Genomic DNA, 15,163 nt, shown 5'->3' with positions numbered 1-15,163 from the left:
CAGAAAGTACCATTAAGTGCCATGGTTTTCTGACCCATGTGTATAATATATATATACATATATATATTATTTTATATATATGTAAAATGATTGCAGACTTAAGGAAAAAATCATAAGACTATCAGTAATTCTTATATACTCTTAACCCTTATTCCCCAAATGTTAACATTTTATTACATTTATGGTTTTTTTCTGAAACATTTAGGAGTAGGTTGCAGACAGTTGCTCTTTTGACTTTAAATACTTTAGCGTGTATTTCCCAAATACAGAAAACAAAGTAAAAATTACCAAATATCACTTTTTGATCAATTTTTAAAAGAAATTTTTTAATATTTTACAAATAGGAAAATTATGAAATCAGCAATTTTCACTAAGCGAAAAGTACATAAATAGTATCCCTTCCTGGATGAATAACTATTTCTAAGACTTAGCTTCTTCTATCTCAACAATAATTGTAATGGAGAAGATAGACAATTAATGGAGGTTTCTGATTTCATTCCAGCTATTGTACAGGGCGATACTCTGGAAGACATTTACAACCAAGTGAAGCAGATCATAGAAGAACAGTCTGGTCCTTACATCTGGGTTCCAGCAAAAGAAAAGTTATGAGGACTGATGTTTCTGTTTCTCTTTTTCCACAATCTGATTTTCTTTGACCTTTCTTTGCCCTTTCCTTTGAAGTCTGTCTTCAGTACTCCTTCCATTTTGGATCATATCCCACTCATCATGGTCTGCAGTTGCACTTATTTTTGACATCTAGTGTCTCCTTCAAGTTGTAACATCTGTATTATTTTATGTCACTGTTGGTTTGTGGCCATTTTTCAGAACTGAAGATGGAATGGCCTGACCAGCTATTAAGGATTTGGGAAGATGGGGAAATTGTGGTAAAATTCCTTAATGTTTAAGGGACAGTAACTTTAAAAGATTTTCAGAAAAGCATTATATACATTTTTTTTCAAATTTTAATATCAAGGAAAGAAAAGTGGTTTTAATCAATGATTTAGTAAACTTGGAGCAACAATGCACGCTTAACTTTAATAGCATGGTTTGGCCAGTATATTAGCTCTCAAATCTTTTTCTCAATTGATTTCTGTTATCACAACAAATACTTCATTATAGACAAATAAGGAATACATGTTTTTTAATTTTAAAATTAATATCTGAGTTAACTTTCATAATTTCACAAGGGGTATTAATTTTTCATAAGTTTTTAATGTCTTTAATTGAGGTATTTTTCCAAAACATCTGCTAGGGATAACAGTGTTTAAATGTTTTTAACCTACTTGTATAATGCTATTTATAGTGTCTTACAAAAATTGTCCATACATAATGAACATCACATTTCTGAATTGAGGCCATGTTTAGGTGCTAGGGGAGCTCACCCTTTACACATAAGGTTGAGAAAATTTCAAAGACATAACTACAGGCAAAACAGACATTATAGTGGTGATATAGAAATTATTATGACAATGGAAAAGGAATCCAACTCATAGTCCAAAACTTTAAACATATTCTTAGGGATCAGATCTTAATGAATATTTTACCCACAATAACTGCCTATTTTGTTATAATAAAAATATATAAATATATATATATATAACTTTCTTTAAACTCTGTAACTATGGGAATTATTTTTTACATAGTTGCACACACAAACGTATTTAAAATATATTTCTTTTGCCACCTACTCTTTTTGTTTGGTGTTTAAATTAAATATTAATTGATTAGACCTTATTTTCCTTAATCATGTGAACTGAAAATGAGGTATGGTGGTTATGGAAAGAACCTCTAGGGAAATTAGATTACAAGTGAAAGTATGGGCGTGTTCTCCTCTTTTCTACAGAAGTCTTCAAATGGTTCCTGGTTGTTTTGTTTTTGTTACTGTTGCTCTTGTCATTGGGTTTAAATTTGGTCCTCTGCCTCTCCTTCCAGTTTTTTCCTTTCATTAATAGGCAAACAGTCAAAAGCATCCTGTGTGTGAGTGTTTTTCCCTCAGACTGCACACCTTTCACCTCTCGTGGCTGCTCTGCACTAGGTTGTGCAAACCTTCATGGTGAGCGATCTCAAGAAATTTTAGTGAAAAGTAGATATAATTTCAGAAATCAATTTCCCTGGTCTTTTTTATTAATAATATTGTTTAACTTCCCACTGCTTTTTTGGCATTGTTTATTAAATATGTGTCTTTGACAACCTCCACATTATAGTTTCTTAAACAAATGAGTACTAGTTTGTAAAGATTTATCAGCATCATCCATTCCATTTATGAGAAAGAGGAGAACAGCTAATAAACTTTATTGTAAAATCCATGTTAAATGTGTCTTGAATTCTGAAAGGAAAAATTTATTTTACAAGCTAACATTTTCCTGGAAAAGTTTGGGGCATCACATAATTTTTAAACTATTCAAGAGCTATTAGACAAGTTAATCAAAATTTCTTCTGTAGGTTTTGGAATTGTGTTAACACACTGAAGTATATACTATAGCTCTTACACTAAATATGGTAGATTGATACCAAACTAAAGATACTAGAAGAAAATTATTGTAAAATAATTTACAAGACCCAGAAATCACCTTACAGCATAAGCCATTTTGAAGTATTTACTGGTCACATGTAAAATATCAAGAGGTTATAAAATGATGCCATTTATGTGTCAAAATATATAGTATGTTGCTTTATTGATGTCCTTGTTAGGTGATTTTCTTTTTGTAAGAAAATGCAGTTGACACTTCAACAACATGGATTTCAACTGTGCAGGTCCACTTTACATGTGGATATTTTTCTATAAACATACAGTTGGCCCTTCATATCCTGAGGTTTGCCATTTGTGGATTCAGCCAACGCATGGATTGGGAATCCATTGTTCTATGCCATTTTATATAAGGGACTTGAGCATCAATGGATTTTGGTATCTGGGTGATTCCTTAATACCAAGGGACAAATGGTAGTTAAGTTTTAGGTGAGTCAAAAGTTACATGCTGCCCTGGCCAGTGTGGCTCAGTTGGTTGGAGCATCATCCCACAAACCAAAAGGTCATGGGTTTGATTCCCAGTCAGGGCACATGCCTAGGCTGTGAGTTCAGTCCCCTGTTGAAAACATACAAGAGGCAACCAATTGATGTTTCTCTCCCTCTCTCTCTCCCTCCCTTGCCCTCTTTCTAAAAATCAATAAGCATGTCCTCAGGTGAGGATTTAAAAAAGTCATATGTGGATTTCCAACTGCATGGAGGGTCAGACCTCTCACCCCTCGTGTTCTTCAAGGGTCAACTGTATGAATTTTTTGTGCAGCTTTATAGATTGTATAGAATTATTGATAAAGTACTAATTGCTGCTCTGGCCGGTGTGGCTCAGTTGTTTCGAGCATCATCCCATAAACCTAAAAGTCATGGGTTCGGTCCCAGGTCAAGGCATGTCTAGTCAATGTTTCTCTAACATCGATATTTCTCTTTCCCTCTTCCTCTCTCTCTAAAATCAATAAAAATATTTAAATGAATAAAAACAAATACCTGCTAAACCACTACATAGTATTTAAATTCCAAAGGTGGCAACTTGGGGACTTCATGTATGAGGAAAATTTGTTTTCCTAAAGTATTAAATAGTTACCTTCCAAGATTCTCTGCCTTGAATACTTTTAATTTACATGTGGTAAAACAGAAGCCTAGAGATCCCAATGTCTTAACCAAAGGTACACTGCAAATCAAGAACAGAGCCAGAATTAGCATCTTTAATTTCCTGGCTCTTGGTTTTCCTACCATACCAGTTTCTTTTCTTCCCATGCTGTGAGCTGGATTAAGTGGGTTATGTGTCCCTCAAGGTTTGAATTACTGATTAAAAGAAAGCAAATATCAGTAAATTTATGAGATTTTATTGAGGTGTTTGAATTTGAAAGATCAAGATCAAGGAAAAACGAATGTTACTTTTCTGATGCAAGCTTCTCTGGTGGTTTAGTCCAATGTTGAAGATTCCATTTATCTCCCTGCAAAATTGCATAATATAGCTCTCATTTGCTTTGGCAATAGAGTACTATAATGTGAAGAATGTGGGCTGTGGAATCAGAGCTTGATTTGAATGCCAGCTCTGCTACTTGCTGGTTATGTAACTAACCTTGGGCAAGTTGTATCATCCCTCTTTCTTTTTACCTATCTGTAATACGGACATAATTTGAGAATAAGATTACAAATAAATCTTTAGCTAGCACATTAAAGTTCATTCCCTTTTCCTTTGCAATCTGAAGTTTGGAATTGTTTCAACTCCCCTTGTACAAATTAACATGAGCCTTCATTTTACCATATTTTAAATAGGATTCAAATGACTACCTTGCAGGATTGTTCTAAGGGGTAAATAAACTAATGTGTACAAAACACCAGTCACAGCATCTGACACTTGACTCAATACTTCCTATTCTGCCTCTTGCTCTGTAGTGTTTATTGTTGGTAGCAGAAGACTAAGAATATGGTCCCCCATTCTTCATTGCCTGTAGAGAAATCTTTCACAGACTTTTAGTGAAGAAATTTACATTTCAGTTTCTATAAGCATGTTTACTCATCTCTTCCTCTAAGAATCCATACTCTCCTTGTCAGAGATGCTGTTACTCTGACCTACCTTAACTCAGCATGGAATTGGAAGACATCATGATTTCATAAGCTATTCTTACACCTCTGCACAGTGCCAGACCCAATAATTCATAGCAATTCTCCTGGACATTTATTATTGAGAGTCTAGAACCAGGCCTGAAAGATTACTTAAATCACCCAGGGAAAATATATTTTCCTTCATTCCATTTGACTTAAGACTAGAAGAGTTACTATTTACTCATTGACTACTTTCTCATTTACTTTTCACTATCAGCTTTCTCCATTCCATCCCCAGATACAGTTGCCTGAGAGCTGGCAAAACAAATCCTGGTCTGCTACACAGCATGGCGAACAGAATTGGTGGTCAGGTAACATGGTATTGTTTGAAACATTTAGGAACAAATACCAAACCTGACCAGGAAGAGTTTTACACCATGATTTTTCTAGCAGTTTCTATTACCCATAATAGTAAAACACATATGGGAAGAGTTATGGTGTGGAGGCAAGAGTACAGTGAAGGCTGGAATTCTCTTCCTTTTTTGTTTACTTTTTATTATACTGTACATATACAAAATGTATTAATATCATAAGAGTACATATACCCCAATGAACAAACATCCAGGTAACAACCAGCATTAAGCTCAAAAAAAACACAACCAGTACCCTGGACATGACACCCCTACCCCTCCGCTTTTTCCAAGTCTACTACAACTCCAAGGGAAGCCACTATGCTAACTTTATTATATATTTTTAAATTTATGTACTGTAAGATTCTCTTTATGTTGTACAATTCTGAGTTTTGTCACATGCGTAGTCATGTAACCATGCCCACAATCCAGAACACAAAACAGTTCCATTATCCCAAAATTTCTCTCATGCTTGTCCCTCTAGTCAAGAATTTCCCCCACCCCCAACTTCTGACAACCACTGATTTTCTTCTCAATGTCTATAGTTTTGCCTTCCCCAAAATGTCATACGTACCATTTTGGATGTAGCTTCTTTCACTTAGCAAAATTCATCTGAGATTCATCCATGTTGCTGCATGTACCAATAGATACTTTTCATTGCTGAATAGTATTCCATTTATGAATATACTCCCCATTTTTTTATCCATTCACTAATTGGACTTTTGGGTTGTTTCCAGTTTATCTTGCTTTATTTCTGTTCTTTGCAACTCTATGCCCACAAGAACAAGAAGCAGAAAGAGAAGTGGGTTTCTGATCTGACATCTATGACAGGCCCTCCTCTCTCCACCTCTATCACAACTGGGAGCGTCCATCCATTTTGGCAGTTGCACAGGAGCCTATCATCCTAAAACAAACTTTAAATGCGGGATAATAGATCCCAAGAGCCTGTTTATAGAACAAATTTGTTCCTAAAGTGGAGACTGCAAGAATAAGCAATTTAGGATTTTTAGAATTTCTAATTCCCAAGAATAACACTCTGATGATCCCATAGCTGAATGTGCCAATGACTGGTGCCAGATTCTCAATACTGGTTTCCTAAGAGAAATAAATAGTATATTTAGAACAGTAGTAAATGAGAAAAACAAATGAAAACAGCCATCTGTTAAAGGTGAGATTGTCTAATATAATCTTACAATTTAGAAAACAGTCCACCGAGACAGCCTTAATCTTCTAAGATCTACCTTGTTGAGCACCAAAGGATTCTTAAATATTTTTTTTTAATTATTAACTACCACCCTGGCTGGGGCGCTCAGTGGGTTGGCATATCATTCTGTACACCTAGAGGTCACGGGTTGAGTTTCTGGTCAGAGCACATTCCTAGGTTGCATGTTCAATCCCGAGTCTGGTCTCATATGAGAGGCAACCGATCAATGATATCTGCCTCTCCTCTCCCCTCTCCTCTTCTCCCCTCCCCTCCTCCCCTCTTCTTCCCTCCCCTTTTCTCTCTTCCCTCTTCCCTCATTTCTCTCTAAAGTCAATAAAAAATTTTCTTAATCTACCAATACTCTAGGTGGTAAGCTCTCTGCATCTTAAATATTATTAATATGTGATTAACAGAAATATAATTCTAGTGCTTAGGGAATCCTTGAACCAGAGCTGGCCTTCTGATTTATTGGTTTGACACTTGACCTTTTAGCGTATTGATAGCACATTTGACCTTCTTGGTATTTTTTCATTCTTATCACAGTATGACTTGATTTCTCACATATGCTTTCAAAAAGTATTAGGTCACTCCTTTAAAATGGCTTTAACTACACCTTAGGAGTTGCTGATGTTTACCCTAAATAGGAATAAACTACTCAGATTGAGCATATATTCATTCCTATTCTTGCTAACCAAGTGGCAATGACCAATTTCATTTGGGCAGTTTTTAACAACAGTAGAATGGGTTTTTAACTGTATAGAAGTCTGTACAAAACAATTAGCATGTGAAACAAGATATAGTGAATATTCTGACGGAATAAAAGATTATAGTGAGTGATGTAATCCTTCTTTAGACTGTCTAAAATTAGGTTCATTTACCTCACAAATGGGAGAACTAAAGACAACGGAAGTTCCATATGTTCCACACTATGAATCTCTACAAAAAGGTTTTCTAAATCTTGTGAGTTTATTTGATCAAAAATATCTACTTCCCTAGTGGTATTTAAGACTAGAAAAGAACTCTCGATGACAGATTCCTTCTCTGAATGTTCAGTGCTTGGTTCAGATTTAGTTTATCTGACATTCCTCACTTACCCTTACTAGGAAAAAGCTTTACTAACCTTTAACTATTTTTCTTCTTGTGGTTAATAACAGTTATACTTAATAGGATAATCTCTCCATCATCCAAGTTTTAACCTTAGGGCTTATTAACATTTCTCATCCCCAAGTATTCAGTCACCAAATACTATTAATCCTGCCTTAATTTTTCTTTTCCACCATAATCACTCTAATCCAGGTTCCTATCCACCCTCACTCCCAGGCCTGGGTTAATTGCAGTGACCCCACTAATAATTTCTCAGCCTCTAATTTGCTGATCAGCCATCCACCAGATGACTTTTCCTAAAATGCATTTTATATTGTGATCTCTCCTCAATGATCTTCGCAGACCCTAAGTTCCAAAATAATTAACTTGCCTATAAAGTATAGTTCCTAGAACATAGTACATATGTGATCAATAAATCATCTACCACCACCTACCTCCCCAGCCGTACCTCTTATTCACACACCCTCTGCAGTGCTGGTTTTCTGGTTGTTGGTCATGCAGATTCCTATCTTGCTAATTGTTGTGTCCTCCCCACTCAAGTCCCTCATCAAAGCCCTACCTTTCTTCAAGGCCTACCCTAAATCCAACCTGCAGAAGCCTTCCCAGGTATAGCCCTTGATGCCTGCATTCCTGCAGTACTTATTGGGTGTCCACTTATAACTGAACATGTGCTTCCTGTGCTGCCTTTCACCTCTTTAGGTGTATGATTTGTCTCAGATTAGGTGGCCTCCTCTTTGTAGTCCACTACCCCAGTGAGGTACCCATGACAGATCAGAATGCACAACTCCTCTACTTCTCCAAAGCCTGCAGCCTCTGCAGAGCCTGGAAGTCTTCACTGCAATGGCTCTTAATGGGCTAAAAACAGTCTTGTGTAAGTGTTGGCAGTGATTTCATTTGTAAATTAGTACCGGTGGGAGGACGCAGGAAGGGATGGGAGTGAATTAAAAAGAAAATTAAATCTCTAAATCAGCTAATTTTTTTGTTTGTTTAATTATAGTCCTTTCTGGTTCCTGGTATAATAATCTCTCTTCCTGAAAGTGTGTTGTGATTTTTCTTTTTGTATCAATTTTATCTCCCTTGTGCCTATATTTTCATTATAAGTCATTTGAAACCCTCCTTGGAAATAGCTAGGGTATGAATTTCTCTGAAAGCCTTAGTGACTGAGCCAAATATAGTATTCTTGATTTAACTTCTTTGCTCTTTACCTCTTTAGTACTGGTTTCCACTCATTAAGTTTTATATTCAATGAGATAGATAGAGATTTATTAATGGCTTTAAAGTTGTATCTCCAGAGTAAATCTTGGAGACTTTTAATCTTCTTTTACATTTTAAAGTCTGGACTGCAAGGAAATTTTTCAGGGAATGAAAATTTGTGGTTTGATAATTAAAATAATAAACTGAGGAGATCCAGTCAATATGGTGGCTTAGGCAGACATGGCTCACCTCTTCACACAACCACATCAAAATTACAACTAAAATACAGAACAACCATCAGCCAGAACCTTCTAAAATCCAATTGAATGTAATTCTGACAACTACGGAATTAAAGAAACCACATCCATCAAGACAGGCAGGAGGGGTGTAGATGCAGAATGTACTGGTCTCTCACACACATGTAGTGGGTAAAAATTTGGGAGGGCTATCTCAGGAGTGAGGAATCCCAGCCCAACACCAGGCCTCTCCAGCGCAGGGTTCCAGTGCCAGGAAGATAAGTCCCCACAACTTCTAGCTGCAAAAACTATTGGGGATTGAGTCAATAGTAAACACTGCTGGAGCCACAAGCAGTCCCTATTAAAGAAGCCACACACAGACTCACCTACTCAGACTTACTCCCTCTCAGCTCCAGCACTGGGGTAGCAGTTTAAAAGGCACCAGTGGTATACAGGAGAAAACTGAAGTCTCTTGCATCAAGGTGAGCAGAGTCCATTGTCTCTTTTCTAAACTGTTCCCCACAGAGCCAGTATCTGACACTCCATCAACCTGACTAACTCGGTTTGACCTACCTTGGAGATCCCTAGAGACTCTGCCCCACCCAACTTACAGGCCCACCCAAGCTGCTTTTCCATATGAATGGCTGGCCTTGCCTCATGCTGCACAATTTCCTAAATCTTCTCAAACAAGCAACAGCTGGCCTCAGTGAGCCCCAGGCCCACCACTTGAAACAACCAGCTTAGATTCACAGTTTGGCTTTGCCTGGGAATCTCCAAGCCCAGCACAAGTAGCAGCCATCTCGGATTGCTTTATAGCTCAGGCAGGGTGGCCCCAGGCAAAACACAGGTGGAGGCTGACCTTGGCCTGTACCATGCAAGAAACACCAGGGCCAGTGCACCAGTGAACCGCTACAGACCACATCAGAGCACCACCATCCTGTCCCTGCACAGCTGATACTCCATGGAAGACAGAGGTTGGTGGTCAGTGGTCACAGCCAGTCCTTGCAGCTGACTGGCCTGGATCAATCCCTCCCATTGACCCACCAACAGCAACCACGAGGCTCAACTACAAGAGGAGGGAGTACTCAGCCTACACAAAGGGTACACCTCGAGTACCCAGCTTGGGTGTTAGGGGAGGCTGTGCCACTGGACCCTACAGGAAACCTACTACATTAGGCCATGCTACTAAGACAGAGTCAAAGCAGCTCTACCTAATACATAGAGACAAACAGGGAGGCTGCCAAATTGAGGAGACAAATATGACCCAAATGAAAGAACAGAACAAAACCCCAGAAAAGAACTAAACGAAATAGAGGCAGCCAACCTTTCTGATGTACAGTTCAAAACACTGGTGATCAGGATGCTCAGAGAAATGATTGAGTATGGCCACAAAATAAAAGAAGTGAAGGTTATACAGAAAAATATACAGGAGCCAACAGTGATGGGAAGGAAGCCAGAATTCAAATCAACATATTGGAACAAAAGGAAGAAATAAACATTCACTTGGAACAGAAAGAAGAAACAAGAATTGAAAAAAATGAGCGGATTAGGAACCTCTGGGACAACTTTAAACATACCAACATCCGAATCATAGGGGTGTCAAAAGAAGAAGAGGAAGAGCAAGAAATTGGAAATATTTGAAAAATAATGAAATAAAACTTCCCTAATTTGGTGAAGAAATAGACATACAAGTCCAGGAAGCACAGAGAGTCCCAAACAAGTTAGACCCAAAGAGGACCACACCAAGACACATCTTAATTAAAATGCTAAAGGCTAAAGATAAAAAGAGAATCTTAAAAGCCACAAGAGAAAAGAAGAGAGTTTCCTACAAAGTAGTCCCTGTAATACTATCAGCTAACTCCTCAAAGAAACTTTGCAGACAAGAAGGGACTGGCAAGAAATATTCAAAATAATGAAAAGCAAGGACCTACAACCAAGATTACTCTATCCAGCAAAGCTATAATTTAGAATGGAAGGGCAGATAAAGTGCTTTCCAGACAAGGTAATTCTAGAGAAGTTCATCATCACCAAGCCCTTAATATATGAAATGTTAAAGAGACTTATTGAAGAAAAACAAGATCAAAACTATGAACATTAAAATGACAACAAACTCACAACTATCAACAACTGAATCTAAAAAATAAAATCAAAAGCGAACTAAGCAAGCAACCAGACAGAAACATAATCATGGGTATTGGGATCATTTGGAGGGTTATCAGCTGGAAGGGGAAAGGAGAGAGAAGGGGAAAGGGTGCAGGGATCAAGAAGCTTAATTGGTAGGAACAAAATGGACAGGGGGATGTTAAGAATAGTAAAGGAAGTGGAGAAGCCGAAGAACGTATATGCACGACCCATGGATATAAACTAAGAGGCAGAGGGATTTCTGGAGAGAAGGTGTGTACCAGACAGAGGAGGGAAAAGGGAAAAAAATTGGACAACTGTAACAACATAATCAATAAAACATACTTTAAAAAATAATAATAAACTAAGCTCCCAAGTGAGGGGCTTACACTTGAATTCAGGGTTGACTCAGTTGGAGCCTTTCCTGCCCCTCTTCTTTCCCATCTCCAAGGAAGAAGCATTTTGTTTTTCTTTCAAAACCTCAATGACTGTCCTCCTGATTTTATCCCTCACATCTTCCTCAGTTACCCACTTTCCTGTGTCTTTACTTTTCTTCCTCTGTGGGCTGCTTATGCTCTGACTGTATGATCAAATAACTCCTATCCTAGAAAAACTTTCCCTTTGCTCTGAATTCCCTCAAAACAACTCTTTCCTTTTCCTTTCTTAGTCAAATAACCTTGTTTGTGACACCCTGTCCACTTTTCCAGTCAGTTATTTGTTGAGTGCCTGCTGTGTTCCAGACATGATACCAGACATTAGGGATGATGGTAGACAACACACCCCTCCCCACCTCCGCCTTGGAGCTCAACTTCCTGGCCACGCCTCAGCCCTTACCACACCACAGAAACTGCTCAAAGCTGTCTGGTCCTCAAATTCTGTGGCTCTTCTCAGTCATTTCCCCTCATGAGGTACTTTAATGATAATTAATGTCCTGAAACTTATTTACGTTTAGAAACTATTCACCAACTTCAAGACACTGTGATGAATACAGAGAACAAGCACAGAATCTCTTTGAAACGCTTACATGTGGAATATCATGTAGCCCAATGAACAGGCTTCCTCTAAGTCCAGTTTCATAGGGAAAATACTTGTAAAGAGGCAAAAGCTTTTGTTCACAAAACGCTCAATCTGTCTACCATTGATCTCAATATACAAATTCAGATGTATTAACAAGTCCACAAATGCATGGTGAATGATGTCAGAAGTGCAGGAGGCCCTCAAATAACATCATTATAACATTGATAAGAAAAAACAATTCCCTTCTGGTGCCACTGTATGGAGTTTGCACATCCTCCCCATTTCTGTGTGGGTTTTCTCCAGATACCTCCGGTCTCCTCCCACATCCCCAAATGTGCACATGAGGTGAACTGGGGTGTCTACACTGCCTCAGTCTGAGTGAGTGTGGGCGTGTGTGAGCGCGCTTTGCAATGATCAGCCTCTCCAGGGTTGGGTGCCAGCCTAGGCTCTGCCTACCAGAGTCCCTAAACTGAAATAAGCAGGCTGTCCAACTTGTTCTTATTAATCTTTCTTTAATGTCTGTGTAGGTCACGTTTATTTCAAAGTTTAATGTTAGAAGTTTCAAAGCTTATTATTAGAAGTGTTTGGGTCTTTATTTGGAAGTTTAGAAATGTTTTTGTGACCAGAAATATGCTGAAGGAACTTAATTCTTGTTTATATCAATTAGCCTGTAATAAAATTGGTTCTGTTATCATTGTTTCCCTTAAAGCTGCAATTTCCAAGAACCTATCCACTACATTAAGTGAGGACTTACTATAGAAGGCTGATATCTTTTGATAACACATTTACAGCTGCAAATGTTCACCATTCCTAATTTTCTCTGTGCATACCAGTCCATCCAAATGTCCCCAGAATAAAATTGTTTGGATATGTTCTTAGTCAAAGACATTACAGAAAGTATGGTTTGTTGAAATGAAAAAAAAATTAATTTTTCTAAGATTCTGGGTAAAAGAATGGTTCATCCTCATTTTGCTGGCTCATTAGCCCTCTCACCCCACCAGTACAGGTTCTCTCTGCTCCTTGTCAAAGGCTCCTCTCCTTTCTGAGTTCCCAGAGGCTGTCTTTAGTGTATTCCAGTTCCCAGATGAGCAAGCTCCATGCTGATGGGCATCCTGAATCCTTGGAGCTGTGTGTGAAGAAGAGCTCTTTGTACATCATATCATCAGTAGGGTCAGGGGGACCCAGAGCCATGTTGCTTGAGCCCCAACACCTTACAAAAGTGTTAGTAAAACCAATCATTGTATTTTTTTATACTTTCTCACACTTCAGTATGAGTCCAGAATGGGGACCCAATTAACCTCAGTGCTTCTTCTTCTCTATAAGGCTTTCCTTGGTTAAATTATTGGCTCGATACACCCTCATTGCATCCCAGCCATTCATCTGATCACCCAGGAATGTCTGCACCCCAGAAATGTCAGGATCCAGGCTCAAGCTCAGGCAGAGTTCCCCATTACACACAGGTATCAGTACAAAACTATGTGCATGTTAGCACCAGGCAAATGGGCCTGATCTAGAAACCTGATCAGCAAATCCACTGATGAGCCGCAGTTGAGGAGTGACTCCTGAGAGTTAGGTAAAGGACCTCACTGTGAAAGGCTCACCACGCTCTTAGATTGTAGCTGTCTCACACCCTATCAGTGCTAAAGGAACAACCTAATGAACACAAATCCTGTCAATACCTTCTGGTTGCTCACGGAGTGTGCAAAATGAGCCTTTTCATCCTCACAGTCAAGAGAGTGAAGCTCGCTAAGGGCACTTCATTTATTCCATCCCCTTAGGACAGGCCATAGCCTCTCTGTCAGGGCCACCTGCTGGTCTGTGCAAGTTAGAAAGAGGTGGCTCCTGTTCTTGGTGAATCCAGCTGGGAATGGAAAAACAGCTTATACCACCCATGCCCCCCTCAGATTCTCCAGAGCAGATCGCTATTAGGGGAAGAAGAATGACATAGAGCCATCATGATCTACCTTTTACATATGAAGCCCAGAGAGATAGAACTTGGCCAAGGTCACAGAGTTGAGTCAGTGATAAAAGAGGAGCTCAGGTCCCCTGAAGCTCATTTCCATGTGTGAGAAGCAGCAGCTTCATGGCCCTAATGAAGGACCCAGGACTCCCTTCCCAGGGAGCAGAGCAGGCATGAGGACTGGCAAACTCAGACCCAGGGGTCCCTCTCTCACTCAGCGTTCTTATTACATGTGCCCTCTACCCAAGACAGGGGGGTATCTCAGTCCTGCCTACTTATAAAGAGGTGTTAAAAGAAAAGGACACAAATGAAGGCAGATGACTGAGTAACGATTTCTGCAGTCCATTCTCCACATCCCCAACACATGGAGAACTGCAATTCTGGTCTACCGAGAGCAGTGGTTCTCAAACTCTGCTGTGCACCGCAGTTAAAAACAGCAGGGTCAGATTCAGTGGGTCAAAGGTGGGTCTGATAATTTGCATATCTAACAAATTCAAAGTTATACTGCTGCTAGTGGTCTGAGGGCCACACTCTGAAAACCACTGGCCTATAAAAATAGATAACCCTCCCTTTTCTCCCTCCCCTTCTTCATTTGCTTCCTCCTCTCATTTCCTGCTTTGCTCTCTTCTGCTTCCTCCTCCTCCCCCTCTTTGGTTTTCTTCCCATCTCCCAAAGCATGATGGAATGAGCCAGGGTCTGCTGGGGACCCGGGTTCTAGTTCCAGCTCTGTCGCTGACAAAATGTGTGACCTGGGGCAAGTCACTTATCTTTAGTCCAAGGAGAGGCAAAATGTGAAATCCCTCCACTGCCAATTCCTTCCCAGCCAGGACCGCATCTACCAGGGTCCATCTCTGTATCCCCAGGAGCTCCTCAGAGCAATGTGTGCTTGAAGAGAGGCTGGTGAATGAATTCGATAGCCTCCGCACTTCTGCTCAGCTCAGACTCTGGGATTCTGACCTCTTCTTTCCAAATCTGTGCTTTTTCCCTCTCCAGTTGAACATGCTATTTGGGGTCTTTCCAGTACAAGAGGAAGAGAAGATGCTCCTGCAGACCGGGTGATTGTTGAGGGGCGAGAGCCCTGAAGCAGCCCGTGAGTTGAGGGAATCAGGCCCCAGGAAGCAGATACTTGACCCTTGGATAGCTGAGGGTGCTGCCCAGGACTGCGAACATCCGGGATCCAGACAGCCCAGCGGGGAAACTCGGCTCGCTCACAAGCCGATGCTCCAGCAAGGGGCGCCAGAGAGAAGGCCAAGGCCAGTCTGGTCATCCCAGGTGTCCAGGCTGGGTGGGCGGGTGTGCCCTAGCCCTGGGGGCGTGGACGCTTCCAAAGCACGCCCCAGCCACACTTAA

General features: G+C 39.7%; 1 protein-coding gene across 12 annotated transcripts in view; it reads left to right on the top strand.

The window, feature by feature from the left end:
* Positions 1–1,687, top strand: part of DLG1 (discs large MAGUK scaffold protein 1) — a 311,643-nt gene extending 309,956 nt beyond the window's left edge. For all 12 annotated transcript variants that reach the window (XM_090278549.1, XM_090278460.1, XM_090278531.1 and 9 more), the window contains one exon: positions 503–1,687. In XM_090278549.1, coding sequence (XP_090134675.1) covers positions 503–609 — 107 coding nt within the window. In that variant the 3' untranslated portion in view covers positions 610–1,687. The remainder of the gene's footprint in view (positions 1–502) is intronic.
* Positions 1,688–15,163: the final 13,476 nt, after the last annotated feature.

The sequence above is a fragment of the Furipterus horrens genome, unplaced genomic scaffold (assembly GCF_987537825.1).
Source record: "Furipterus horrens unplaced genomic scaffold, mFurHor1.1.pri manual_scaffold_1, whole genome shotgun sequence".
In the NCBI taxonomy this organism is placed as follows: Eukaryota; Metazoa; Chordata; class Mammalia; order Chiroptera; family Furipteridae; genus Furipterus; species Furipterus horrens.
The sequence above is the reverse complement of the archived record's forward strand: the minus strand, read 5'-3'. Positions and strand labels throughout refer to the sequence as shown.